We start from the raw sequence: 27853 nt of genomic DNA, 5'->3' as shown, positions 1-27853 counted from the left end.
GGATAGTGAAGCAACTTCAAGTGTTCATGTACATTTATGCAGAACTACCAGGTGCTGTAATAGTCATGGTATTTGTAATAGCAATCTTTCAATTTGGTTACTCTGAGCTCTGTTTGTCTTCTCTTCAATATCTTCTCCCTACCACAGCTTGTGCACTGTTGCCTGTGTGACCTCTCTATTCCAGTGGTACAGATGGATGGATTGAAAGCAAGCGATGAAAGCAAAATCTTGTAAAAGGGGAAAGTGAGACTGTGAGAAAAGCTTCATACCTTAAGCATTGACCAAGAAAACTGGATTTTTGCTCATCTCTGCTGTTTTCATTTGTGATACTGCATGCATTACCTCAGCTAGACCTGTTACAGGAAATTGCTAATTGTCTCTCTCTCCTCTGCTGGGTACTTGATTAAGTAGATTGTAAGTTACAAGCATCCTGAATGCTTACAAGCTCAGATGAGGGAAACTGTAATGCCAAATAAATTGGAAGGTGATGTCCTGTGCTTCTATGTCGTCACTTGTAACCAGGGCTAATATCTTGCCATTCTGTAGCGTTCAGGGAAAAATAATTTATTAATGTTTGTGAAATGGCTACGATAGTGATAAGTTTTGTCTTTAAAGCAGGATTTAGCATGAGAACAGATTTACTGGGTTGTGCCAAAAGATCACTGTAATGTAGTTAACTTCTTGGAGCTGTTCAAAGTGCATGCCTGTGAAAGAATATAAGGCAGAGTAAGTGCTTAAAATGCTTCTCAGTGATACTGTTCTAGCCTCCAGCCACTTTTTGTTTAGGGGCTTCCTGAGCGAGGTGTGGTTTCTGAGGCCTTAAATAGTATCTGTGAAATTGAGGTTGAGAGCAGTATGTGTGGGTGATTGGGAGAAAAGACCAAGAAGTGAGCCAGCATATCTTGTGAATTTAAGTAGGGCTAAGATTTATGAAAAGGGTAGTAGATGATCTGTTGTAGAGTGTCTGGAGAAGTCTGGATATTGCAACTTTTTTTTTTTTTCCCCTGTAGGCTTCTCTGTGGAGAAAGTTTTGACTTCATTGTAGCTGCACTCACTAATCGTCCTTCTTTTCCTTTTTTGGGGAAGCATGTTTTGCTCTCAATCTTTATTAGTTATCTTTTGTCAGCAGGCAGGGAACGGGCCTTCCAGCTCTTCTGAATTACAGCCTGAGAATTCTGCAAAACTGGGGGAGTGGGCTGTCCCTTGCACAAGGAAACTGCATTAAGACTATGCAGCATCCTGGATGTAGGGAGGGGGATGTTGGGGAAGGAGAAAGATTATAGATGGGAATTCATTGATATTTAACCAGTTTTCTCCCCTTCCCCCTTTTAACTTGCAGATATCCCTGATTTGCAGAAGGCATCTCAAAATGTTGTGTCGAGCTGCTCTGAGCCCTCTTGTCCGTTCCCCTGGATGGTGCTTTGTGTTATCGCCACATGCCATCACAGCCATTTCCCGTTTGTGTATGTATGAGAGAAAGCACGCATTTCTAATAATGTTGGTCAGTATGTGCCTCAGCCTCCCTTATTCTTTCGTATAATGAAAAGAGAATTCCCTCGTTAACTTCAGTCAGCACTTAGAGGCTTTGGAGTGAGTTGCAGGTGAAGCTCTACTTTCTTACTCTTGCTTTCTCCCTTAACTCAGTAATACTCAGGCAGACATCAGGCAGATATCTGAGAGGATATATTTTTTATTCTAACATGTATTTTTATCAAAGAATTCTGGTGTATAAGAACTTCTGCTGGAAAAGTTCTTTGTCTTTTAACCTGTTGCATTCCTGGAAAACAGGATCTGATGATGTCCTCTTCCTCCTGTTCCCATTTCCAGCCTACAGATATGTTGAGTAAAGCAGGTATTAGAAGGTGGGAGACTCAGATTTGTTTAGGTTAGACAGAAGTGCAAAGATACTTGCAAGAAACCTGAGCATAAATACATAGGTGTCCTGTGGTTAGAAATAAGACATTTTTTATTGTTCCCTATTAGGCTATGAAATCCTAACTTGAGAGAAGCCATCACTCTCTATATGATTTGCAGACTGAAAAAGAGAATGCAGGGACAGATAGCTTCCCTCTTGATCTAGTAGACTCAGTGGAATAAAAATAGTAACTGTTTACCACTGCATGCACGCTTCATTTCATTTTCCGTTAGTCTGTGTGTTAACTCAGTAGTTTGATTTTGTTGATATTTAAATGAAATATTAAATAATGAAATCTTAAATCCTGAACTTCCTTTTCTGTGCAATAGCTCAGTTGGCTTCTACATTTGTAATACATCTAAACATACTACATTTTCCAAAGTTAGTAAAATTCTCCTATAGTTAACCTTAACACTATGAAAATTGTCCTTCAGCTCTAGAAAAACTGACAGTAGTCAGTAGCCAGTACTGCAGCAACTTTGATTACTCAAATCAGTTGCATTCTAAAGCTGGTTTGAGAATATCATTTTTTTTTTTACTCTTTGCTGTTTCTGTTGTGATCCTGTTCAGCTCAAGTGTCTTAAAACTCTGCATCCTACACTCCTGAGAAGCAACCCTCATGTAGGTTGCATAAAAGGATCCTCAGTACCAAAAGTCTCATGCATTTGTATTTTTTATTGTATTGTATTGTGTTTTCCTTTCTTTAGTAAAGAATTCAAACAATTGATAAGGTACTGGATATGAAAAACTGGAATGCTTAGAAACTTACTTGACTGAAAATCTGATTGGATGACACTGTTGTTTTTTTCCCTAATTCCATGTAAAAAAAATTCCTGGACTTGCATCAACTAAAATGTTTTGTATGTATAACCTTGGAGCTGATTTTTCTCTCTGTGCAGTCTTAAAATAACTAAAAAAGACAGGTTTGCACAGTGGTAGGCCAGTTTAGCAGTTATGACTTCAATGGAGATGAATGGAGTTATCTGTTCATTTCAGAATTGTTGTCTTTCTCCTCACTTTTCTGAAAAATACGCATTTTTGTTGTTGGTTGGTTGTTTTTTTCCAGATACTGGTTTGTCTTTCAATAGCTACATTCTTGGACCTTTCTAAATCCTAGAGCTCTAGCTGTGAGAACTGAAAACACTTAAACTGTTTTACTACCTTCTGGTCATACTGTGTAGGATAGGCAAACAGTGCATAATAACATTTAGTGCTGGAGAAAAACATTCATTTTAACTCTGTCATCTGTGCTTTCCTATTTATTATAGGCCTTTACATTCACAAGTACTGCCTTATGAAAATGAGGGGCAAATAAAACTGATTTCCATATTACATTTTCTACTGCATTATAAAACTGTGACATCTTATTGTAGCCCTCACGATTAATTGGTTAAGGTTCTTCTGCGTATAGTGAGGGAAATAGATTTAACCACGTTTTACAGAAATAAATGCTTGGCTTAGCTTTTCTGTGGCTTTTCTGTGGCTGTGTGTTCATTCCTCTTTTACTCCCACAGCATATCCAGAACACTCATTTCTCAGAGAGAGAGAGAGAGAGAGAATCTATCTTAATTAAAGAACACAGAAGTTACAGAGATTGAACAGACAGAGTTTGATAAAATCTTACCAGGGCATAGGATTCCATTCACTGATTTGTAAAGGAATCTTTGTCTTCAGAGATGATATTGATCAGGATTGCATATCTGTGCCATCTTTTGACTAGGATGCACTTTTAAGTAAGATACCAGCCTTGCATGTCTTGTGTGTTGCCTGAGCAGTTGTGACTGTCAGTGCTTCAGTGTCTGTTTACCCTGTAGGAAGGCAACTAGCAGTTCATATGTCGGTCATCCATTTCCCCCCTCTTTTCCCCCAGTTGAGCAGTGTGAAAAAATATCTGACTGTAATACATCCTTGTAAAAGCTCTACTTTTTTTTTTTCCTTCCTCCCTGCTAGTAGTCAAGTGCTTTTGCAGTACTGCTGACAGGAGAACTCTCTAGCTGTACCTCGTGAGGCAAAGGAGAGTGTTTTTAAAGCTAGTGTTCTTCTGATGTGAGCTCTATGGGCTCATTTAAAGTACCTTCAATTTAGTCTTCTAGAGTTCCAGACTCAAAACTCTATGACTCATGGGATATATCCTTCTGTGCCTTAAGGATGGTTAGCACTGTTCAGAAATTATTGGTCTTCATTTTTTTCAGTGACTTGAAAGCTGGGTTCTCATTCCCAGTCATTGAGAAGTAGAAGTATGTATTGTGAGCTTCGGGTGTGGAAAGGGAGCAAGTGTTAGGTGGCTTATAAAGGGCTCAGAAGTATGAATGAAGCACTTAAAACTGGTTGGGCAAGCTTCTGTTACGTTTTTCCTTTTTTCTTTAATCACAGATCTCCCTCACCATACCCTGAAATTAAGAAATGAATCCGTCCGTTGTTGGAGCAACATCCCATTTATCACCATGCCCCTTAGCCGTGCACATGGCAAATCATTTGCACACCGCAGTGAGCTGAAACATGCAAAGCGGATTGTAGTGAAGCTGGGCAGTGCTGTTGTGACCCGAGGAGATGAATGTGGCTTGGCTCTTGGGAGGCTGGCCTCTATTGTGGAGCAGGTAATTCTATACTGACGTGTAATGTTTGTTTTAACTGTGACCATGTACCTCTCTGGAAGGAGCAATACAGAACTTTTTGTTTACCATTGGAGTTAGCTTCTTCACTTCTAATATATAAAATTACTATGTAATAACAGCCCTGGGAATGGATGGTGAATAAGAAGGTTGGAGGAAGCTGCTGTCATACGGCTTTTCTCTGTCTTCTGCAATAGCAGTGGAGGGTAAAGGGGTATAGAACTGTTACTGTGTGATGCGTATTGTGAAAATTTAAGCATGACTACATCATAAAAAATGACATCATGAAAAGAAAATTTAGCACAGGCTGGAGACGTAGCTCATAACTGGTCAGGACACTGTGCAGGAGTATCTTAAAGGGTGGTGGCCTTGCTGTGTGTATCCGTAGATCAGCAGACACTTGTGTAAGCAGAAACCAGTAAGCATAACATATCTGTAAAAGACAAAGTTGTCAGAGTAGAAGCGATCTTGCTCCAGCTCCTGTTTCTTGTGCTCTGTGCTTACAGGTGTCAATGCTGCAGAATCAGGGCCGAGAGATGATGATTGTCACCAGTGGAGCTGTTGCTTTTGGAAAACAGCGATTGCGTCATGAGATCTTGCTTTCTCAGAGTGTGAGGCAAGCACTTCATTCAGGCCAGAACCAGCTAAACGATATGGTGAGTGGCTGCAGCAGTCCCTTTTTTTCCTTGAATGTTGGGTGGAACCTGCTCAAGTCACTGCCTGACAGCTGTTCTTTTACCTTTATAGGCTATTCCAGTCTTGGAGGCCCGAGCCTGTGCAGCAGCTGGTCAGAGTGGACTCATGGCTCTGTATGAGGCCATGTTTACACAGTACAGCATCTGTGCAGCTCAAGTAAGGATTTCCTTCTGTCGTAGACTGGCGTAATTGCTACATAGTGAAGTAATTGCTTACTTTTTTACAAGCTTCATGTGCTGCTGTCTTTGCTATAGTCTTGGATTTCCTTTTCTGTCCTACTGTTGAGGCTTATTATTGTAGCATAATTGGTAGATCATACTAGGTGCAGCAAAAATGCTTTATATTTTTGGAGTTTGTGTGTGGTTTATGTACAGACTTGTGGGTTGGTTTGATTGTTTTTTTGTTTTTCCCTCTATAACACTCTACCAAAACTATAAAGAGAAAGTTGGCGATCCAAAGTGAGAGTTTAAAAATCACAACTGTCTCGGCTGCCCCACGTTCTATAAAGCTGATGGAAGTACATATCCATACTTTAGGACTTGCTGGCCATCTGCTCCTCAAACCTAACCAGTAGCTGGTGTTACACCTAGCATAGGTCTCTCTGCTGAATGCTCCAACTCTGTGTACTGTAGGACAACAGACTATGCTTACGTGAAATATTCTATGAAGGCTGTGCAGTAGATGCAGTTCTTTTACTTTTGTAAACACTTTTAATGAAATTAAGCATGTACTATGAAGTCGTCACTTAGAGGAACTTCTTACTGTAATACAGTACTGCTGCTATAACTAAAATGTTTCCAGTATAGCTAACAATTACTATAGATTGCTTTGATCTGTCTGCTTGAGAAAGGCATTATAGGTTCCAGTGGAAGTTAAGGCGTATACACCCAAGAATGTTGTGGAAAGAATATTTCTCACTTGCATTTTTTATCTTTTAACTATAGCTTATGTTTTGTGGTAAGCCAGAGGGCTTGACTGAACTGTTATAGTACTTTAATACATGTTTTATGTCCTTATCGGGGAAGATGGCAGGCTAAGTTATACCTCAATATTTTTTCCTATTTTCAGATTTTAGTCACCAACTTGGATTTCCATGATGAACAGAAGCGTCGGAACTTGAACGGAACATTGCATGAACTTTTAAGAATGAATATTGTCCCTATAATTAACACTAACGATGCTGTTGTTCCACCTCCAGAGCCAAATAGTGATCTGCAGGGGGTAAATGTGGGTAAAGTATTGCAAGGGGGTGAATTCCGTTTGTAGATGGTACAGCATTAATGCATGGTTTACTAGTACCATCATGTTAGATCTGCAAAATCTGCAGCAGGGAAACAAACGTAAGAAATTATTAATGTGGTTCATCTAGCCAAACCACCTGCTTAAAGCAAGGTCAGCTAGAACAGACTGCTCAGGACATTGTCCGGTTGGGTTTTGAATATCTCCAAGGATGGAGACTCCACGGCTTCTCTTTTCAAGCCCCTCAGTGTTCATTCACCCTCACTTTTTTTTTTTTTAAGTTGCTTGTTTGTTTTGTTTTTTTCTTATGTTCAAATGGGATTTTCTGTGTTTCACTTTGTACCTGTTGCCCCTTGTCTTGTCACTGGGCACCAAGGTGGAAAATGTGGGCACTGTTCCTGTTATCTCTTGTTTTGATGCTGCTTTGCTGCATTTCAAAAAGGTATTTGCTTTTGTACAAAGATCAATTCCTAAGAGCTGCGTATGAACAAAGCAGCTCATAGGGGTTTGGCAGTACTGATGGAGTTTGCTTTTGTACATTTTGGCCACATACTTTTAGTTCCTCCCTCTATGCTGTGTTGCTGATCTGTATATGTATGTACATACGCATGAATTATGTATGTATATGCATTCCAGGTGATCAGTGTGAAGGATAATGATAGTCTGGCAGCACGACTGGCTGTGGAAATGAAGACTGATCTCCTGATTGTTCTCTCGGATGTAGAAGGTTTGTGAATCATTTCTTTACCTTTTTTGATCAAGACAATCTATACTCTGCTATTTTTACTGTCAAGGGAATGACATGTAGAAGAACTCTTTGGAGACATGTCTGAACACTTCTCTACAGTCAGAGATGCCTTGTGTTGCTTTGGGTATCAGACAGATAGTAATACTCGTGGGGAAGAAAAAACAGACCTTGAGGTCCCACAGATAGTAGTACCAAGCTATAGTTGAGTTTTACTGATCTCTTCAGTTCACATCTTTTACAGTGACAGTTATAGTGTACCACATGTCAGGTATATTAAGGAGCTCTTATTGCATTAGCCAAAGATTATCTGCTGCATCACTGAGTCTGGGTGGATGAGGAAGCAAGTGAACTTGAGACTTGTTTCAGAATCCGAATTGTGGTTCCTCTGCTAGCTACTCAGGACCTTATGATATAGTCATGACAAGGGCTATGCGTTTAGGATCAGGAGCATAATCTGAATGCTAAATAGTTTTCTTCTGACAACAGGTTCTGTCTTTCTTTGAGTTACAAGCATCTTAGATGCTCTGGACATTGTTTTCCAGAAGTCTGGAGCTTGCTAGCTTTTCTGTCTCCAGATATTTGAGTGATACTGTTTTGGTCTTGTGACCTGCGTTGCTGTGTAGCAAGTCTGTCATCTATTGATGCTGGAGAGAGGGTGCAGTTTGCTCTTACCTCTGCATCATCCAAATCATGTAATATTTTCACCTTTTCCAGACACGTTTCTTAAAAGTTAGATCTTCACCTAAGCTTCAGTGGATCCTGTTCTTCGGCCCATATCATAGGTCCTGAGGAGTAAGGGGTGCCTTTCCATAAACAGTTCCTTCTAGCAGGTTCAGCTGGATTTGATGGTTGTCTCCAGTCAAAATGACTCTGAGAACAATTAATAAAAGCAGTTGTAAAAAACAACTTGTTCAGAAAATAAACTTATTCATCTAGTGTGATGTGTTGCTTACCGAAAGATGCGTCCTGCCCTTCCTAAGCTATAAAGGAAGAGCACAGGTAGTCTGTATTTGTGTGCTGTAATTCATAACATCAGTGTCTGTTCGTGTAGAAGTTCTGGGAAGTGTGGTGGTAGCTTGGGAGGTTTGTGTTGTGTAAATGAAAGAATCATTCAACTCAGAGCATTGTTACATAAAATCATTAGTTGTTGGGGTTTTTTTTTTGTTTGTTTGTTTAACTATTAAGGGTCCCTTCTTACCAAAATTTAATAATCCACCTTTTTACATATTTTTAAATTGCTCAGTTTATCATTCTACAAGCCAGCGTTCAGGCATATCATCTGAGATTTTGGTGAGGAAGACCATCTTCTTTCCTATCTGTCTGTGTGCTTGTGTATGTAGGTCCTGATTTAGGACATATCAAAGCTGTTAATTTGTTTCCAGCTTTCTAACCTCACTCTAATGTCAGTACTTCCAGCTTGCATGCTGTCATTCAGTGTGTGGGTATTCTGTTTCCTCTTTATGTAATTTTATCAAACTTTACCAAAAGCATAACTGATACTTGCCATTCACACTGCCAGGGAACCCTGCTTTTTGTGGCACTTGAAAATTTTCCATCCTATGGAACGGAATACAGCTTTTCAATTTCCATAGAGCTTCTCCTTGAACTTCAGAGTTGAGGGTATATAATGCTAGCAGATTTTCATTATTTCCTTTAGGACTCTTTGACAGCCCTCCAGGATCTGACGATGCAAAGCTCATTGACATATTCTACCCAGGAGACCAGCAGTCTGTGACATTTGGAACCAAATCCCGAGTAGGAATGGGAGGCATGGAAGCCAAGGTAGGAGCTCAGAGCCTTTGTTCTATCTGGGGAAGGAAATGGGTGTGTAGAAGGGGGGAGCAGAAGATTAAAAATAAATAAATGAATAAATGGGAAGAGTGGTTCAGAGACCAGGTTGTAGCGCTGCTGTTTAGAAGGACTGTGACAGGCTGGGGAAGCAGGTAGAGAGTAACCTTCTGAAGCTCAACGAAGGGAAGTACAAAGTCCTGCACATGAGGAGGAAGAACCCCCCGCACCAGTATAGGCTGAGGGCCAACTAGCTGGAGAGCAGCTTGGCATAAAAGGACTTAGGTCCTGGCTGACATCCAGTTGAACATGAGCCGGCAATTTGGTGCCCTTGCACAAAAGAAGGCCAATGATATCCTGGGTTGTGTTAAGAAGAGCATAGCCAGCAGGTCTAGGGAGGTGATCCTCCCCCTCTACTCAGCCCTGATGAGGCTGCATCTGGAGTGCTGTGTCTATTTCTGGGCTCCCCAGTGCAAGAAGGGTGTGGACATACTGGAGCAAGCCCAGTGGAGGGCCACGAAGGTAATTGAAGGGATTAGAATGTCTGACAGGAGGAGAAGCTGAGAAAGCTGGGATTATTTAGCCTGGAGAAAAGAAGGCTCAGTGGGGATTTTATCAATGTGTATAAATATCTGATAGGAAGGGTGTAAGGAGGATGGAGCTGGACTCTTCTCAGTGGTGTAGTGAACAGGCCAAGGGGCAATGAGCACAAATTGAAATACAAGAAATTCCATTTAAACTTAAGAAAAAAAAAAAGTTATGGTGAGGGTGGTAAAGCACTGGAACAAGCTGTACTACCCAGAAAGGTTGCAGAGTCTCCATCTTTGGAGATGGTCAAAACCTGACTGGACAATGTCTTTGAGCTGGGGGGAGGTTGGATTTGGTGATCTCCAGAGTTACATTCCAATCTACAACTACTCTTTGAGTGTCCTTTAATGGTGTGGGGTTTATTTAACTTCTGTTAGAGTTATGTGATTTTAAAAGAACACCTGATGAATCACATTTCAGTAGTTTATTGTAAAATGAGGTCTTTAGAACTGTATTAAGTTGGTAGTTCCAATTAAAATAAAAGCCAGTTCCCTTTCCCCCACCCCCACCCCATGATAATCCTAAGAGTTTGGGAATCCCTGTTGTTTGGTTCTGTTAGGTTACCTCTGCCTCCTTCCTGAGTTTGTGTGCATGCCGTTTGCTTCTGAATGACATAGTGGTAGAGACTGAGGCACTTTAGTTTTGGATTATAAGATAAACAGAGGTAGAGGGGCTGATTTTTAGAGCTGTGTACAGTCAGATGCCCTCAGTATTCATTGCTGTGAGTGCATAAATGTGGTGGTGTTACGAAGCTTTCGTATGTGTTTCTCATGATGCCGGGATGCGTGCTGTTGTTGCAGTCTGGTGCAGGTTTCCTAAGGAAACTTTTAGGAGGTTGTCTGTAGAAACTGAAGTAGGTTTTGACTGAGCAGGGAAGGACCAAAGTCAAGTTCTTTGACTTTGACTTTCAAAATCTTTGATTTATTTCACTTTCTGAATAATCAACAATATGAGGCAGATTTTAGTATCAGTGTGTGGATTGGAAGGTTACAAAAGGAGGCGGCCTTGAGTTTACTATTTGAGGTATAGTTTAGAGTAAGTTAGTTTAGTTATAGTTTAGATTGAATGATTTCAAATGTTGAGTGGAAAGCTGCCAAAGTCAGGGAGTATTTGTAAATAAATAAATAAAATGCTAGAGCTATTTGATATTTAATATGGTAAGTCTGAGTCCTATAGAGGCAAACCCAAATGCTACCATTATAACAAAAATGTGTGAGAGTTGAGAATAGAGTGATGGTTTTGGAAAAATGAGGAGTCAATACCAGGAAGAAATAGCAGCCCGAAGTACAGATCTTGATTATCAGAGTGAAACTTGAGTAAAAATGGAGTTGTTGAAAGTCTTGTGCCTGTCTTGGTAGTCCAGAGCCTGGTGTGATAAACATATCTGACAGGTGTAGTTTCCCAGAGAATACGGACCGTAATACAGAGTTGTAGAACTACATAGGAAAACATCGAAGTGAGGAATTGACATTGTGACTAGCAGCTTTTGTAATGGTATAAATTGCACAGACATAATAGTGGAATGATGCTGCTAATACCTTAGTAGGGAAAAGAAATTTGCTGGCAGTTCACCAGCAAACGGTAACATTTGGTATTTGGTTTTATGGTTTTGTATATTCACATAAACTAGTGAGATGTTGCAGAGGGAGATTTTAGAGAACTCAAGTTCTCTCTGATGCTGTAAATAATGACTCAAGCATGTGGAGAGAGGCAAATCTTAGAACTGATCAGTGCATGGGGATTTCAAGGGATTTTACTAATAAAATGGTCCTGCTGTAAACTTCACCTTCTTTAGAAGGACTAAACAAACTTTAGCATGCTAACACTGATGTTCAGAAAGGGAACTCATGCCTCTCTTGCTAGAAGAATACCTAAAAAGATAACTGCCCTCAAATCTAATACAACTCTTGTTGACCATGATACCTGCCTGCCAAAAAACAGGAGGGGGGGGAAAAGGGGGAGGGGGAACGGACAGCCTTTAGCATGCAGTTGTTTTGGAAAAGTTTTACAGATTTCAACTCCCATCTGTCTGTACATCAGAGTGTTCTTGTTTTAGACTTGATTCTTCCCGTAGATCTTACTTTTTGCTTTTCATGTATAAATCACTTAGTACAGCAGGATCCTGACCTTAGAAGATGACTTCCAAATGCTATGTTGCCAAGCCCCCCTCCAAAACAACAACAAAAGTGGGGAAGCATGCCAAATAAAAAGAAGTGAAATCAAAATTGGATAAATGCAAAATCTGCAAACACAGCCTACTCAAAAGGACTGTGAAAACAGTTGTCATATTCTCAGGCAAAAATAGAAGAAAAAAAAATCCACTGAGAACAGTAACAGAATGTGAAAAAAACAGGTAAAAACTTTGGATGGAAACCTGAATGACTCTTCAGAGTACTTCATAGCTTCATGAAAGGGTTATAAACAATGAGAATTCCTTTACATCTTAAACAGATCCGTGAGGAGTGCTTAGGCCAAACGAACTTTAAGGGAGTTACTCAGATGGCTGAAGTCATTGAATAGTATTTCGATGTTATATGATGATGGTTAGGACATGAACAAGAATAGTGCTCAGTGGTACAAGTAATATCACATACCCACTCAAAGCAGGTTGATTATTGATGGCTTCCAATGCCAGGAAAATTAGCAAAACGTGTTTTTTTTTTGTTGTTTGTTTTTTTTTTCTCGTTTGGGGTTTTTTGAAAAAGAAAATGAGGTCTCTTTGCCCTAGGAAAAAGAACTTGCAAATTAAAATAATGGTGAAAAAGAGCATGCAACCAAAGTGCACTTGCAGAAGGCTGGAAAAAAGCAGACCATTAGGAAAATAGGAAGTATGTTCATAAAATGACAGCTAATTAAGGAAGGAAAGGTGAAACTCAAATATATGATCTCTTTCAATGTTGTATTACAGAAACTCCTATGATGTGTTGAATGCTCTTTGAAAGCACAAAGGAACAATCTAAAGAACAAGGAGGAACAAGAATTCTTGCTAAGTGTGGGGATTCCAATATCAAGTGAATTTCCTGGAACTGACTTTATCCTTTGCTGTAGGTGAAAGCAGCTCTGTGGGCCCTCCAAGGAGGCACTTCTGTAGTTATTGCAAACGGAACCCACCCAAAGATCTCGGGTCACGTCATCACAGATATTGTGGATGGGAAAAAAGTTGGCACATTTTTTTCAGAAGTAAAACCTGCAGGTGAGTATAGGGGTAACATGTCTGAGTTGCAGAGACTTTGTGAAAGTTTAGAATGAGTTAATTTGACTAGACCTGTAAAACAACTGGAAAAGCATGCCCTACTTGACAAATGGTTGTTGAAAGGTATTTTCTACAGTTAGAACAGTGTTGGATCCTCTGCTGTTCCCTCTAGCTGATAGTGTTACATCAGACTTGCATTTAAATAAGTGAATAAAATTTTTATCATTTGCTAGTCTTGGGAGTTTTAGTCTTAGCTGCTGTACAGAAACTGTTCCAAAAATCTGTTCATCTTTGTTTCTGCTGTCTGAAACTGTTTTTATTCTATTGTGGCATCTCTGAGATAGGGGAAAATCAGAATTCACACATTCAAGGTGCATGTAAGCCTTGGATTTTTGAGATAGGAGGACTAACTTTGAGTTTTAATTAATGACGTCTTCTATTCGATTCTCTAGGTCTTTTCTAATAATTCTGAAAATTTTATTTCCTTTTAAACACTTGTGAGCTGATGTTTTCATAGAACTATGTATTATAATACCAAGACCTGATTATCCTTTTTCCCCATCTACATCTCTTTTATTTCCGTTGAATTTCATTTGCTATTTTGTAGCCTAGTGATTTGGCTGCAGAGGAAATTGATGCTTTTCAGCTAGTCCCACTAATAAGAACTTTCTACGAGCAGTAAAGGCTTTCATCTTGTTACCTCTTTCCCCGTCATTTGTAAATACGGCAGACGGCGCGTGTTCTTGTGAAACTTTGTTAACAGTCTTCCTCTACTGTGGAGAGTGCTTACTCTGATCCTTTCTTTGTCTTCTGCCTTCTAATATAACCTTTGGAACTTTACTTGTAATTGGCTGTATCTCTTTATTTACTGGCATGTCACTTTCTTCAAAGAATACCTAAAGATACCATGCTTAATCATGTGTCCATTAGTTCTTTTCTTACAGTTCCCAGTATAATTCTTGGTATGGACTTTGGAATCCTGCTCTGACAATTTTCTTGGGACCTTTCTTAAATAGAAGTAGTCATAATTGTCACCTTCAAAGCATCTGTTCTACAGACAGTTCCAGGAGACAGTTAAAAAAGACAGTTCAGTGAGTTTATCTGTCAGCTACTTGAGAACTCTTAGGGGAAACACTGTCTGAACCCAGTGACTTGTTACTTCTGTTTCAAAATATGTTCTATATCATTTCAGTTTGAGAGAGATCCCTTGAGATCCTGCTGCAAAACATTTTTTTTTGTGTGTGTAGGAACCCTTTAGACTGAATTTTGGCTTCCATTATTGTTTGTACAGTACCGTGCCATTTTGTAATAATTTCTGTTGTCCTCAGTTTGCTATTTAAGCTTCTCAAATGATGCCTCTCTGTTTTCAATAACCTCCCATATCCTGAGATTTAGCCATGCTGGTGTTATCTTGCCCTTTGTCGTGCCCTTTTGATACCTGTTTTTTGTGTCTAGTGTGGTTACCTTATGGAATCTGTATGATGTCCCTTTAAAATGAAAACTTTTGGAACCATAGAAATATTTTTTGTATCCGATACAAATCTTCCTATTTTGGCATACAGTTCACTTCTTGAATATGCCTTTTAAGACTCTGTACCAGCTTTCCTGGTCTGAATGGAGAGCTGGAAATTGCAAGAGCTAGTGCTGACTTCTGTGTGTGCTATACCTTTTTTTGCATGCCATATTCTTGGTGGCGTGTTTTTGTGGATTTTTTAATGTTTGGGGGTTTGTTTGCTTTTTGCAGGCCCTACAGTGGAGCAGCAGGGTGAAATGGCTCGAGCTGGTGGCAGGACATTGGCAGCTCTGCAGCCTGAACAGGTGACAGAGCAATTTGGCCTCGCTTGTTAAACTTGTGAATGTGTGTTAAGATTTAAAACACCAATTTAATACACAGGCTCTTCTGTGCAGGAACCTACTCTCTGTTGTGTGTCAGATCCATCGTTTGGACTGTAGTATTCTATAAGAAAGTGAAAGAGCAGAAAGATGGTTTGTTTCAGAGCTGTGAAGTAATGTGATACACATTGGGTTTGTACAAATCCAGGATTTTAAGAGCATCTAACATCATACGGAAGTTATTTGTGATCAGAGATGCTAACAAATTGATTGGAATAACTTGTCCCATTCACTCCTGCTTGTACAAGTACATGCAGAAGAGGAGCATAGGTGATTATTGTTTTGCAATTGGGTAGGTAGAAGGAGGCATCTCTTGTGAAAAAGCTAAGGTGATTTTAAAGGAAGAACTTTGGGGATTTAGGCAAGAAGATTGGTGTGGAAAGCAAGATAATAATAAAGCGAAGTGCAGGTTGAATTACTGTTCAGCCTCATTTTTCAGTGTGGTGCAGACTAGAAAAATCAGCTGTTCCAGGTATTCCGAGAGTCCAGAGAGTAAGAGGATGTGGTCAATAGAAATAAGCGAGAAGGGTCCAGAAGTCAAGGAGGTTTGATTTTGAGATGACAGTTCAGAAATTTTCTCTTTCAGAGAGCAGAGATTATCTGTCGTCTTGCCGACTTACTAACCGATCAGAGAGAAGAAATTCTCTTGGCAAACAAAAAGGACTTAGAAGAGGCTGAAAATAAAGGTAATATAACAAGTCTTCCCATGGTAGCCTTTTTATCATGAACTTACCCGAGCCTCTAAGGAAATGAGCAGAACTAGAGCCATATATCATTGAGATTGAGTAGTATGGCTGTCAGAGATTAATGAACTCAGGACCTTGAGAACTGGTACTGTAAACAGCTGCAGTTTGAGTCATTGCAGAAAGCTAATGTCTGTTTTGGAGAAGATCCTGAGGCTTTGTAATACGTTGAACAGTGCATTGGAAAAATTAGTGCTCCATTTGGGAAGGGAGACTCATTGTGGAAATGGAACATAACAAACATCTTTTTGTTATTGTCATGCACAAAGTGAGCATTTGCTGAGTTGGTGAAGATAACGTTTTGCTCCTGCAGGGACAGTTGTCACCTGTATACTTAAGCCAATGCTCTCCAAAAAGAGCCATATACCCTTCCTACTGAGGAAGATTCTGTGTAGGTGGCTTGGACTAAACCTATTCTTCTGTGTTATCCTAATCCCAGCTTCTTACTTGATTGCTTGGGGGTGCGGGGGAACATACGAAAATTATACAATGTGAATTTTAATATTTTGTGTAAGACATCAGGGAGGCACGCTTATTGATTAGAGTACCTGGAGAGATGTTGCTGGGTAAATTAACTAAACATGTTCAGACCAGAAAACTTAGGCTGTTCCTGCCCAGTCTGAACAGAAATTCTATACATAGGTCTGTGCTTTAGGTTTTCTGTCTTTAAAATAAAAAGATTCAATTACTGTCCAGACCTTCTGGAAATACTGCAAAGATAAAATCTGGAAGAGATTCGGGTACTTGAAGTAGGACAAGCTTTATCTTCGAGGATGTCAGCATGGTTTGATAAACAAATTATTAAAACCACATTACGTGCGAACCTGGTGGTATGTGAAATCATAGTCACATTTGAGGGGTTTTGTTGTGGCTACCAGACTTAATGCCTTGCATTGTTTATCTAGGGTAGCTTTCTTGCTAATTGGTGGAAAATACCTGGATTTTCCATAGGCTTGCCACTTCTTTAGGTCAGTTTTGCTTGAGCCTAGATGGGCAAATCCATCTCCAGCATGTTTTCCTTTTTTCTTCTAGGAAGATTGGCACTTCCTTTGTTGAAACGATTGAGTCTATCTACATCAAAGTTGAACAGCTTGGCTATTGGGCTGCGTCAGATTGCAGCATCCTCACAGGACAGTGTTGGCCGTGTAATTCGGAGAACACGAATAGCAAAAGACCTAGAGTTGGAGCAGGTGACTGTGCCTATTGGGGTCCTTCTTGTGATCTTTGAATCTCGTCCTGACTGTCTTCCACAGGTATGGAAGGAGGGCAGAACACACTTCTGGGCATTCTTTCAAAAAACGTGATGCATTTCTCATGACACATAATTGGGAGTCTACAAGAAGTCTTGTCTCTCAAAGAACTCTCGCTAGAGTTTTTATAATAAAGAGTTTTGTTGGCACCCCTGTTTTCTACAGACACATTCTCAGGATTTGCTTCTGTAGTTTTCAGAATCAGTTCAGGAATGGTTTTTGATAGCCTAGTATGTAGAAGGAGTTAGCTTACCCTCAAAGGATGCAGTTCTTGCATCCATCTAATGAATGTACCTTCTCTGCCTAACTTGCAACTTAGGAGGTTCCTACCAATGAACACTTGTCTTATCTGTCCATGCTGGGTACAGCTGAGCTGTAGGGTGAGGGTTAAACCAGAACTGTTTAATACAGATGTTAATTATTAACTGTAACCCTTAAGAATATGTGATAAAAAGTGAACTTAGCACAAAAAAGCTCAGAAGTTCCAGGCTTTGAGCTGGTCTGTCCAGTACCAATACTGCACATGTGCCATACATCAGAATGAGAGTCTTCACTTAACCATAGTGAGATGGGTGAGAGGCAAAAAAATGGTGTTTTAAGTTCTGAAGTACTGAAGTTGCTGGAGTGGAAATCTTGAATGATGTACTGTAAGTGAGCATCATTTGTCATGTGTCAAGAATAAGGCAGGCATCTTCCAGGTAAATACTTTCATTTCCAGAGCTGTATGAGAGAGATATTGCTGTGATTGACTGTTACAATAATGCATGAAAATATGGGACTTAATCCAAGGTTGCATTGGCAACCTCGATCTTAGCAGTTTCTAACTCCAGAGTACTTCATAGAGCAACTCTAGCAGCTTTTCAAAAAGCAAACAAAAGAGTTGGTTATCAACACTATTGCCGATGCTTAATGTAATTGGCTGAGCAGATCTCTTTAATTCAAGTGCTTGAGGAGCAAGTGAGGGTACAAGTGCTTAAAAAGAAAATGAGACTCTGCCAGTGGGCAGCTTAGTGTTTCATAACTGAATTTTGTGGATGTTGATTTCCATTTCAAACTGAAGGGGAGTATGCTCTAGGCAGAGTTGATGTGGAAGGAAAAGGTACTGGTCTCCCTTGTCTGCCATTAGTTCCTTGCTGCCAGCTCTGTTCTTCATAGATGACAGGTATGTTTCCTTGTCAAATTCTAGTCTGCCCTTCCATGTTTCCACCTCAGTCTCGTCCATCTTAGCCAATCTCTCCCTCCTTCTGGTCTCCTTCATAGAATCATAGAATCACAGAATCAGTAAGGTTGGAAGGGACCTCTGGAGATCATCTAGTTCAACCCCCCTGCTCAGCAGGGTCACCTAGAGCACATTAGACAGGGTTGCATCCAGGTGGGCTTTGAATATCTCCAGAGAAGGAGACTCCACAACCTCTCTGGGCAACCTGTTCCATTGCCCTGTCACTCTCACAGGGAAGACATTCCTCCTCCTCCTCCTGCTATGCAGCTCATGTCAGAGCCTGTATCCAGGATGTCCTTTGACTTGTTCGTGGCGTTCTTCCCTCTGCCAATAGTACCCTGAAAACTCAAGTTTATGCTTGAAACACTAACAGAGTTCATTCTGGAGTCATATGTATTGTTACCTGGAAAAATTTCTTGGTGTCATAAAATGAGAACCATAGATTGACATTGAGTAAATCAGCAGGTTTCAAAATCCTGAGCTTACTCTATTTTTCAATCACTTTTTCTTTTCCTTTTTTTTTCCTTTTAATTCCTTTCCAACAGGTGTCTGCTTTGGCTATAGCCAGTGGAAATGGCTTACTGCTTAAAGGAGGGAAAGAGGCTGCATATAGCAATCAAATCCTTCATCATCTGACACAAGAAGCACTATCCATTCATGGAGTCAAAGATGCGGTGCAACTAGTGAGTGCCTAGAATTAAGCTGATTTTTTTGTTGTTGTTATGATATGCGTAAAAAGTACAGGCAGAATTCAGAGTTCACACCATAGACCATTTGTGTCACGACTGTTACAGGTGAACACAAGAGAAGAAGTAGAAGATCTCTGCCGCTTGGATAAACTGATAGACCTAATCATTCCACGTGGCTCATCCCAGCTAGTCAGGGATATCCAGAAAGCAGCTAAGGGAATCCCAGTGATGGGACACAGCGAAGGGATCTGCCATGTGTATGTGGACACAGATGCCAGCGTTGAGAAGGTCACAAGAATAAGTAAGCTGGGAGAGGGTGTCTTGAATCTCATGGGCTTAATTGAACTTTGCAGTATGATAATTGTTAATTAATACACTGTTCAAAATCTTCATTATAAATGTATAATCAATTATCTGCTCTTTAATCTCAGTCAGAGACTCAAAGTGTGAATATCCTGCTGCCTGTAATGCTCTGGAAACTCTCTTAATTCATCGAGACTTGCTGAGAACTCCATTGTTTGATCAGATCATAGACATGTTGAGAGTAGAACAGGTTAGTCGAGCATTGTTTGTGTGGGTTTTCTGAGTTTTTTTGTTTGTGTGGGTTTTGTTTTTTCTTGCAGTTTAGAAGCATTTGGTCTGGCTGGTGTAGCCCTTAACAGTTTTGTTAAGGCATCTCACTTGTTATCCATGTGTCTCTTGGTACATGTAAATGAACTGGAGACTTTTCTCTGCTTCTCCACACAGTCTCCTCGTTCTTCACAGCAATGATCTGGAAGAGGTTCTTCAGGATATCTACCTGCTATTGCTAGGATGCAGATGCTTCTTTTTATATAACAGAAATCATGTTCTGCCTTAGAGCATATATACCACCCATTATCCACCCTTCTTAATTCTGAATTCTGGTAATCTCCCAGATCCAAAGCCTGTTTTGTTTTGTTTTTAATCTATTTAAATCTGTTTTTAATCTGAGCTGCTTACCTCAGTCAATTCCCTTCTTTTTTTTCCTTCTTGAATCTACTTTATCCACAGGTTTTTTTAAAAAAAACCTATGTCTTGCATGCTTTTATTTCTACCCATTTTTTCTCCTAGTATGTCAATACAACAGTGAAAGGCCAGTACATTACCCAGTTATCTTCACGTGAGTAATAGCAAACATTGCTCTGCTACTGCAAAGCAGTAGTGTCAGGGCATAAATATTCCTAAAGTGCTGTGAATTGCAGAGAAAAGAAGGGCTTTCATAGAGTATGCATTTAGCAATTAGAGTGTATAGGCAGTGATTAACTTTTTTGGGGTCTGAAGCCCATGCTTCAAAGACAGCTGATGTCAGCTTACAGAAAAGGGTGAAAGCAGGTCAAGCTCCTAAGTTTCCTCTGGGTGAGACTTGCAAACTTGGAAGCATTTCTGTAATTATTCTCTGCATTGCACTTGTTGTCTCCTTATAGTATAGGTACAAAGGCTAGGTGCAGTATTTTAGTTGTTCTGCCAGTATTAGTGTTGTACTGTCCTGTCTGATAGCTTACCTGTAGCGATATCATTGTTTTAAACGGTTAAAAAAGAGCTCTGAACTATGAGCATTTTACGGTAGGGAGCCAACTTAGCACTTCCATCCTAGTACCTTCTTGCTAACTCATTGATCTCCTAAGGTTCCCAAAACTTAGGTTAAGTTTTCTTACGCTTGATTTAGAAGCCATGCTTTCATCTGGAAGATACTGGTATAATCAGCAGTACAAAATATTTCTGGTATTGCAGGTGAAGATTCATGCTGGCCCAAAGTTTGCCTCTTACTTGACATTCAGCCCCTCAGAAGTGAAATCTCTCCGCACCGAGTATGGGGACCTGGAGTGCTGCATTGAGGTGGTGGACAGTGTCCAAGAGGCTATTGAACATATCCATAAGTATGGAAGTTCTCACACTGATGTTATCATTACAGAGAATGGTTAGTGACCAATCTACTTCCTAAAGCTACTGCTCTGGTTTGACTGCAGGTTCTTGGTGTTAGTATAACTACTTATATTGCAGTAGTGTCACTTGGTTCTGCAGCAGGCATGATTAACTGGAGGCTTATGAGCTAAATCTGCAAGGTAAGTTCTGTTTAGCTTAGAGAAAACATGTTGTGCAGCCCTCATTCCAATATAGGGAGGCATGTGTTGACTGACTAGCAGATTACATACCAGCAGATGCTCCTGCAAAGCAAATAGCCTTTATGTTACTGTATTGAGCAGCTGTGCATTCTTATTGCAACAAAGGGTTTTACCTAGAGTATCTCCTGATTCCTAGAGATGCCCTTAGGCATCTGGACATTGGAGAGGTGAGCTTCTGTAGTCCATCACTGGAGGGACTAGGGAGAATGGTGGGGAAAGGATCAGGCTATTATCTACTGTATTGTCTTCCAACATCTTTTGTATCTTGCAAACAAGGATCACAAACCCTTTTTCCCTGCCTCTCCCACTCCTTTATTCCCCACTTCTGCATCCCTAGTATGGAAACTACATTTATCTCCAACCCTGCCAGTTTCCTGCCCCTTTGATGTTGTGGAGTTGTGCTCCTGCCTGCAGCTCTGAGCTGCTCCTATCTGTAGCACCTGTCCTGCATGCAGTCTGAACACTGTGCAAGGTCAAAACTCAGTTATCGCTGCACCCAGCTAAAGGATGAGTCCCAGCCTGGAGTTCTTGAGTAACAGTAATAGTCAGGTCATGCTTTCACTGGACCTAGTGCACTAGTGGTTTCCAAGGCAGTTTACTGGAAATTAAGCTGCTCTTCTGTTTGCTTTGTTGCTAAGGGTGACTGACCTGCAGCTCACAGTTTTACAGAAGACCTCTTCTGAAGTACTAAGATTTGGATTAGTGTGCATGAGCTTGCTCAGGTGTTGCTTTTTTAGTGTTAAACTGGGTTAGTAAGCTGATTTCATGTGATATTTCTGCATTATATTTCTCAAATGTTATCCCTAGTATCAATATTAAGTTAGGATTTTTCGTTATCTGGAACAACTACATGTTCCAGGTAACGAAGTGCTGGCTCTGTAATTTAATTGTATTAGTTAGACTGCAAAATGCTGTTTGGAACTGATCTATTTTCTCCTCAATCATAAAAAAAAGAATCCCTGTTTGCAGAATCTAGCCTGTGGTTTGGATTAGCCATCTTACGACTTTCTTAAAATTTTTGCAAGTTTCCTGTAACATTTACTGTTGTCTACTCAGTAAGCATACTGGAAAGAAGGTACCTAAGAACATATTTTGGCCCAGGCTGTTTAAATGCTACATAACATTACATATGCAAATTCTAATGTTACATCTGTTCACTGTATTATGTTGCATTTATTGAAGCACATGCCCATTTCATATGTATTTGATTTTTTTCCCCTCCCCCCCCCCCGACCCCACAGAAAAAACAGCAGAGTTCTTTCTCCAGCATGTGGACAGTGCTTGTGTTTTCTGGAATGCCAGCACTCGATTCTCTGACGGCTATAGATTTGGACTCGGTAAGGGAGAAGATACTTCAGGGGTGTGACTGTAGGGCTTGCTGTATTGATGCAAAGTATTGTATTAATACTTTGTTCTGTGCAAAGTATGGCAAATCTCCTTCTGAATCGTGGAAGATAAGTTTAGTTAACTTTGATCATGCTATCTAAAATAAGGCTTTCAGAAAAGGTACATTTCATCCAAGCAGAAAAGCAGATAGTTGAATATCTCTTCCCTGTTGGAACTAGCTAATACTGCCAAACAGAGTATATAGGTTATTTTAGCAATAGGGAACAAAGATGTTTTGGGCTCCTTTGAAGCTGCATTCAATCAAATATGATATGATGCATGCACATAGTGATAGAACAATACAACATGGGTTTTGAAATTTGTTTTGTCCATCTTCGTACTGATGCTCTAAAGTGCTGTGCTTTGTTCCTGCTGAGCAGACTAAGCTACTGTCTAGTGTGCCAGCCCTGCAGTTTTGGGGGAAGAAAAGGCAGGATCTCAACTGAGTACTGATTGCTTAAAGGAACAGAAGCATTGCCGAGCTACTGGGTGTTGCAAAAAGCAAGGGGAAACATGCTCTCCTGAGGCAGAAATTCATATAGTCTCTGTAGCACGCTTTAACTGTGAACGCTGGACAGCATTTCGTGTGCTAAAAAAACTCTGCTGAGGAACTTAACAGATCTCTGCCTTAGTATGACAAAAGGAAAAAAAGATGCAAGATCACAGACTTGACTAATTCAGCTGTTAGTTTTTAAAGGGTAAATCATCAGGACCCGAGTCTGAGATTAATGTCAGACATACCTACTGTTTTGGTTCTTTTTTTTCTAAAAGCAAGTCTGATAGTGGTAGCAGCTAGAAGGATAAACATTACAATTTATAGTACTTTGATTCATTTAACTTATAACTTAGAATAGCTACACGTTACTTTTGGCCTTTGGAGAGAGCCAAGAAAGGAAGATCAATGAATGGCTGTTCTTTGTCTCTCATAACAATGTAAATCTGCATAGTACAAAAGCAGACATCTTCCTGAGAGAACTCTATCTTGTGCGTTTCCTGTAGGTGCTGAGGTTGGAATTAGTACTTCCCGTATCCATGCACGTGGACCAGTAGGAATTGAAGGACTCTTGACTACAAAATGGTTGCTGAGAGGGGACAGTCATGTTGTTTCTGACTTCTCCGAGCATGGCAGCATGACGTATTTGCATGAGAACCTCCCTCTCCCACAGAGAAATACCAGCTAGGAACATGTAGGGGGAAAATCCAGAAGTGTAAGTGTTTACTGAGGATATGCAGGCTTCACGGCACACTCTGGGAGGGATATGGTTCTTCATCTTCAGAAGCATTGTTTTTCATCGGTGTTTAGTATGATGAATACAAAATGATCCCATCTGTGAGACTTTTTGCTTTTTTGCTATCTGGAAGTTAACCTCTCTTCCCAGAGCCATGCCCCTTCAAAACGTACAAATGACACAAGGAAAGGTTTAATTTCTGTGCATTCTGTTTTTATTGCTCTGTGTAGTAAAGTGTACGTACAATATGGTTGGTGGTGCACCATAAATTTCTTCTCAAGCCTTTCTGATCTGTTCAAACATCACTTGTCCTGGAGAACAAACCTGATTATTTTCTCTTCAGTCTTAATGGTCTTAGTGGCTCTTGAAAGCTCTGAAGCTTTGACACGTACTTTTCCTTGTATTTGATCATTCTATGATTAATGGAATAGATCTTCCAAATGCATAGTAATGTTTTGACCAAGAGATCTTTTATAATGCATTACTTTTAATTGTTGACTACCGTAGATGAGTATCGCAGCTGTTCATTAGGTGGATTTTCTTACCCATTTGTACTAAATGGCTTTTCTCATTGATTTTATATAAAACATAATCCCCCTTCCCCTTCCACCCCCCACCAAGGAAGACTATCTTAAAGCTGTTTTTCTGAATAAAGTTATTTTTAAAATATCTTAAGGTGTAGAATGTATTGTGGCTGACACTGCTGTAATTCTCTAAAAAAGCTTCTGCATGTACACCTTGTCAAGTTAACAGAGGCAGTAAGTGTATTCTGACATTGTTAATACTGTCACTTTTCGTAACAAATAAGTAATTATACATCCTTCAGTGGATGGTGGGGCCTCTACTTCTAAAATGCCAAATAGGTTCTCAGTATTAAATAGCTGACAGATTTGCTGTCCCCACCTAATCACAACCTTGGTAAATGGATAAATTCCTGGAGGTATTTTATTTGTTCTTCTGCACAAATGATGTTTTCCTGAGTGTGTTCAAGTAAAGAATAATGGAGTTTGACTTGTAGATCAGCCATTGATTCTTGGGTTATTCTGTGTACTGAGTTTCTGAATTGGAAACAGGTTACTCCGTACTAAATAACTAATTTCTCATTTTAATTGCAGATAATGTCAGGAACAATTCTCATCCTGGATTTTCATTGAAAACTATTTTGTTTCATGTTGATTATAATGGTTACTGTGAATTTTGGAATGCCAGATTTTTGTGTCTTAAAATACAATCTTGCCAGGACTGTGGGGGTTTTTAATCTTCTATACATTATTTTTAGGATGCTCATAAGCTTTTTTACAAGCTACATCAAGACTTCAGGGCCATCTGGAATGCAAAGTAAAACCTTAAGACAGGTACAGGTCTCAAGGGGAGGTTCTGTTCAGCTGCAGTTTTTGCTGGTGTAATATGTTTTGATCATGTGATAGCAATTCTTGAATGGTTCTGATTCTTGGGCTTTTTCCTAGCTTCAGGCATTTTTGTACTCTTCAGGTAGCAAATACTGAACTCATTTTTAGGACTGAAACCTAGCATCTTTAACATGAGTGATGATGCAAATTAGGATTTCTTGCAAGCTGTTTGGGTGGGCTTACGTAGACTACCACGTGTGTGTATTTGGTATTATCACCTCTGTTGGAACGATGCTGTGGAAACCTTGCAAATAGTTAACAAGACTCAAAGACAAGGGAGAGAGGATATCATAAAACAGTAACGTGAAGGACAACAGGTTCCAGCCAAAGAACCTTGAGGAAACCACAACTCTTTGAAGAATGCGAGGAGTTAACAAGACAAACAGTAACCTGTAAGTTCATTAAGGCTTATAAACGTAACAAATTACACTCCCCTAACTGAATAGTGAGATGATAATGACGTGATAATGATGTTACCTTTGCCTTCTCTGCTTCTTATGCTAATTAACAGGAATGCTAAAATGAAAGTGCAGAGCAAATATGTGGTGTGATAAAATTGTGAGCAAGTGTTTTTATAAAGAATGAGAACGGGAGAACATGTGCTAGCTTTGTGGATCTATCACCTAGCACCCATCTCTGCACAGAAATGAAACAAACGTCCACCCTGTGTGTCTGCTGGTTGCTTGCACACTGGTAACAACCCAATTGTGGGACAAGACTTCTGCTCTGCTCCTTTGGAAAAAAATGTAAACTGCCATAGGAGAGGGAAACAGGCTGGTAAAATAGCTGTTGGGAAACCTAGCAAGGTGAGTCAGGTCTAATACTACTGCCTCCTTTCCCACCTAGCAACCTGAGGTGACCTTTGTTACCCAAGTGTTGAAATTTTAATGTCTGTCACTAGTAGTTCTAATACATCTATGGACATGTTACCTGCCTTCTGTGGGGGGAAAGAGCGTCCTAGTAAACTTCAAAATACGAGCTCGAGAAAGGAAGACGTTCCACAACAGAGAACAGGTTCCAGCCAGGTGGAGAAGCCTTGCAGTACTCTAGAAACTCAGGAAAAAGTAAGTGCAAACTCAAGCAGCTAAGATGGTGGTGAAAGGATAGAGCAGAAAGCCTTGAAAAATAAAGCTGAGTGCTTGTTTCAGTCTATCAGGAATCCTGAGTTGCAGGAGAAGCCTCCAAGTCTCCTGTAGAATGGAGTCTGGAAGATAATGGAAAAATGGACACTGTTTGCCACTCTTGAAGAGCAGATGCAACAGGACTACATTCAAGACTGTGGATCTAAGGAGATTTCTTAATGTAATGATTTGGTTTTGTCACTTTTCAAAGAAGATGTACAAAATTGGTGTGTTTTATACAGACCCAACTTAGGTAGTAAGAGTTTGAGAGACAGTAGGTCTAGACCGTCTGTCTAAAGAGACTGATGCCCTAAAACATATATATTGAGGTGCCTGTAACAAGTTTGATATCTTCCACATATTTTGATGCTTTCTAAGGAAAGGTGGTGGTTGTTGGTTGCACAGTGAAAAGTTCAGACGTGACGGGAAGGTATAAAAGCAGCTAAAACAGTTTTGCAGTGCTCCAGTCTTAGGCAGTGCCAGATGAACACCAGAACTGAGGCAGGCACAGGGTGTGCATCACCCAGACCGAGTGACGATGGCATACCAACACCCGGGCCCGAATCTCACATGCTCTCAAGGGAGCTGCTTCCAGTAGCCTGCTGTGGGGTCTGGCTTGCAGAAGCTCTCAGACAACTGAGGATGGTTTAGCCTGCTTGAACTTGCACCCTAGGACCTTGCTCCCTGGTGCACTGCGTGTCCATAAAGCAATATTGCACTCGAAATGGGAAACGCGTGATCCGTGGCAGGCTCGCTCCCAGGCGGTATTTCTGCATGGCAAAACAATAAACGGTTGCTTTAATTCTTTGCGCTCGTGCCTGTGGTTCTGGCTGTGCTTTTGCCATGAGGACGATGCCCGGGGGGAGAGGCTTACGCGTTGCCCTGGGGCCGGGAGCCGGCGGCCGAGCCTCTTGCGCTTCGGAGCGCCTGCGGTTCCCGGGGAACTCGGTGCCGTTGACGGGGCCGTGGGGAATCGCCCTTGCGTGGCCTGGACCCTCGGGACTCTGGGCGGGGGGCGATCCCCATCGTGGCGGGGCTAGCCAGGGCCCCTCCAGGGCCGCTGCGTGAGGGCACCGGGCTGCTCGCTGCGTGCCTGGAGCTGGGAGCGCACGTGGGGAGGGGGAGAGCCTGCGGGCGCCGTGCCGTCAGCCGCGCTGAGCCCTGTGAGGTGCCTAATGGTGTGCCCCCGAGGCCCTTTTCCTGTGTGTTTTGGTTTGCCCCAGAGCCCCGCGTTTGCCCTCTGGTGCCCTCAGGAGCCTTCAGTTCACGGTTTGGGCTGTCCCCAAGGCCCCCGTGTGCCTCGGGGCCCTTCGTTCGCTTTGCGGCCCGCGCCAGAGTTCTCCGTTTAGCTTTGTCGTCCGCCGCAGAGTTTGGCGAGCGCGCCCCAGGGCCCTCCTCCTGCCTTTCGGTGCCGCCAGAATCGTTCCGTTTGCTCTGTCGTCGCCTTTTCTCTACCTTTGTGGCCCCCACGGGTGCCGCTCGGTTCCCTTGTGCCCCGAGCGCTCCCTTTTGCTCCCCGTGCGCTCCGGGGCTCTGCCTTGAGCTTTCAGGGAGCCGCTCCCGGGAGCGGGGGCGCCTCTGGTGCCCTGGGAGCCCCCGCCGTCCCCGCCGGGGCTGAGGGCCGTTGCTGCCGCCCCCTTGCCGACAGGCTGCGGCTGCGGGAGCCGGGGCTGGGAGGCGGCCGGGGTGGGGCCGGGGGCGCTGCTGGCGATGGCGGGGGTGGGCCCGGGCCAGGAGCGGAGCAGCGTTTGGGGCGAGCTGGCGCCGGGGCCGGTCCGGGAGCTGGGAACTGGGGTGCGGAGCGGAGCAGCACCCGCTGGAAGCGGCAGGGCGGCTGCAGCGCGGAGGAGGTGAGGGGTGTCGGGGGGCCGGTCCGCGCCGTGGGTCCGGCGCGTGCCCCCGCGGATGGGAACGTGCGGGGCGGGGGGGGGGGGGGCACAAGCGGTGCGCGCTGGCGGGGGGGGGGGGGGGGGGGGAAGAGCGGCGCACCG

The 27853-nt window shown here is 41.6% G+C and overlaps 1 protein-coding gene across 5 annotated transcripts in view; it reads left to right on the top strand.

The window, feature by feature from the left end:
• The window catches only part of ALDH18A1 (aldehyde dehydrogenase 18 family member A1), a 31640-nt gene extending 7637 nt beyond the window's left edge, over nt 1-24003 (top strand). For 3 of the 5 annotated variants that reach the window (XM_062579872.1, XM_062579873.1, XM_062579870.1), the window contains 17 exons: nt 1340-1463; nt 4289-4512; nt 5034-5183; nt 5275-5379; nt 6292-6450; nt 7099-7189; nt 8868-8992; nt 12635-12779; nt 14524-14597; nt 15259-15358; nt 16448-16668; nt 18430-18567; nt 18679-18874; nt 19005-19126; nt 20326-20512; nt 21959-22054; nt 23103-24003. In XM_062579872.1, the coding sequence (XP_062435856.1) occupies nt 1370-1463; nt 4289-4512; nt 5034-5183; nt 5275-5379; nt 6292-6450; nt 7099-7189; nt 8868-8992; nt 12635-12779; nt 14524-14597; nt 15259-15358; nt 16448-16668; nt 18430-18567; nt 18679-18874; nt 19005-19126; nt 20326-20512; nt 21959-22054; nt 23103-23284 (2409 nt within the window). In that variant the 5' untranslated portion in view covers nt 1340-1369 and the 3' untranslated portion in view covers nt 23285-24003. The remainder of the gene's footprint in view (nt 1-1339; nt 1464-4288; nt 4513-5033; nt 5184-5274; nt 5380-6291; nt 6451-7098; nt 7190-8867; nt 8993-12634; nt 12780-14523; nt 14598-15258; nt 15359-16447; nt 16669-18429; nt 18568-18678; nt 18875-19004; nt 19127-20325; nt 20513-21958; nt 22055-23102) is intronic. The other 2 variants (XM_062579871.1, XM_062579874.1) reach the window with 2 other exon arrangements.
• The last annotated feature ends 3850 nt before the right edge of the window (nt 24004-27853 follow it).

The sequence above is a fragment of the Rhea pennata genome, chromosome 7 (assembly GCF_028389875.1).
Source record: "Rhea pennata isolate bPtePen1 chromosome 7, bPtePen1.pri, whole genome shotgun sequence".
In the NCBI taxonomy this organism is placed as follows: Eukaryota; Metazoa; Chordata; class Aves; order Rheiformes; family Rheidae; genus Rhea; species Rhea pennata.
This window is presented reverse-complemented; position numbering and strand designations above follow the sequence as displayed.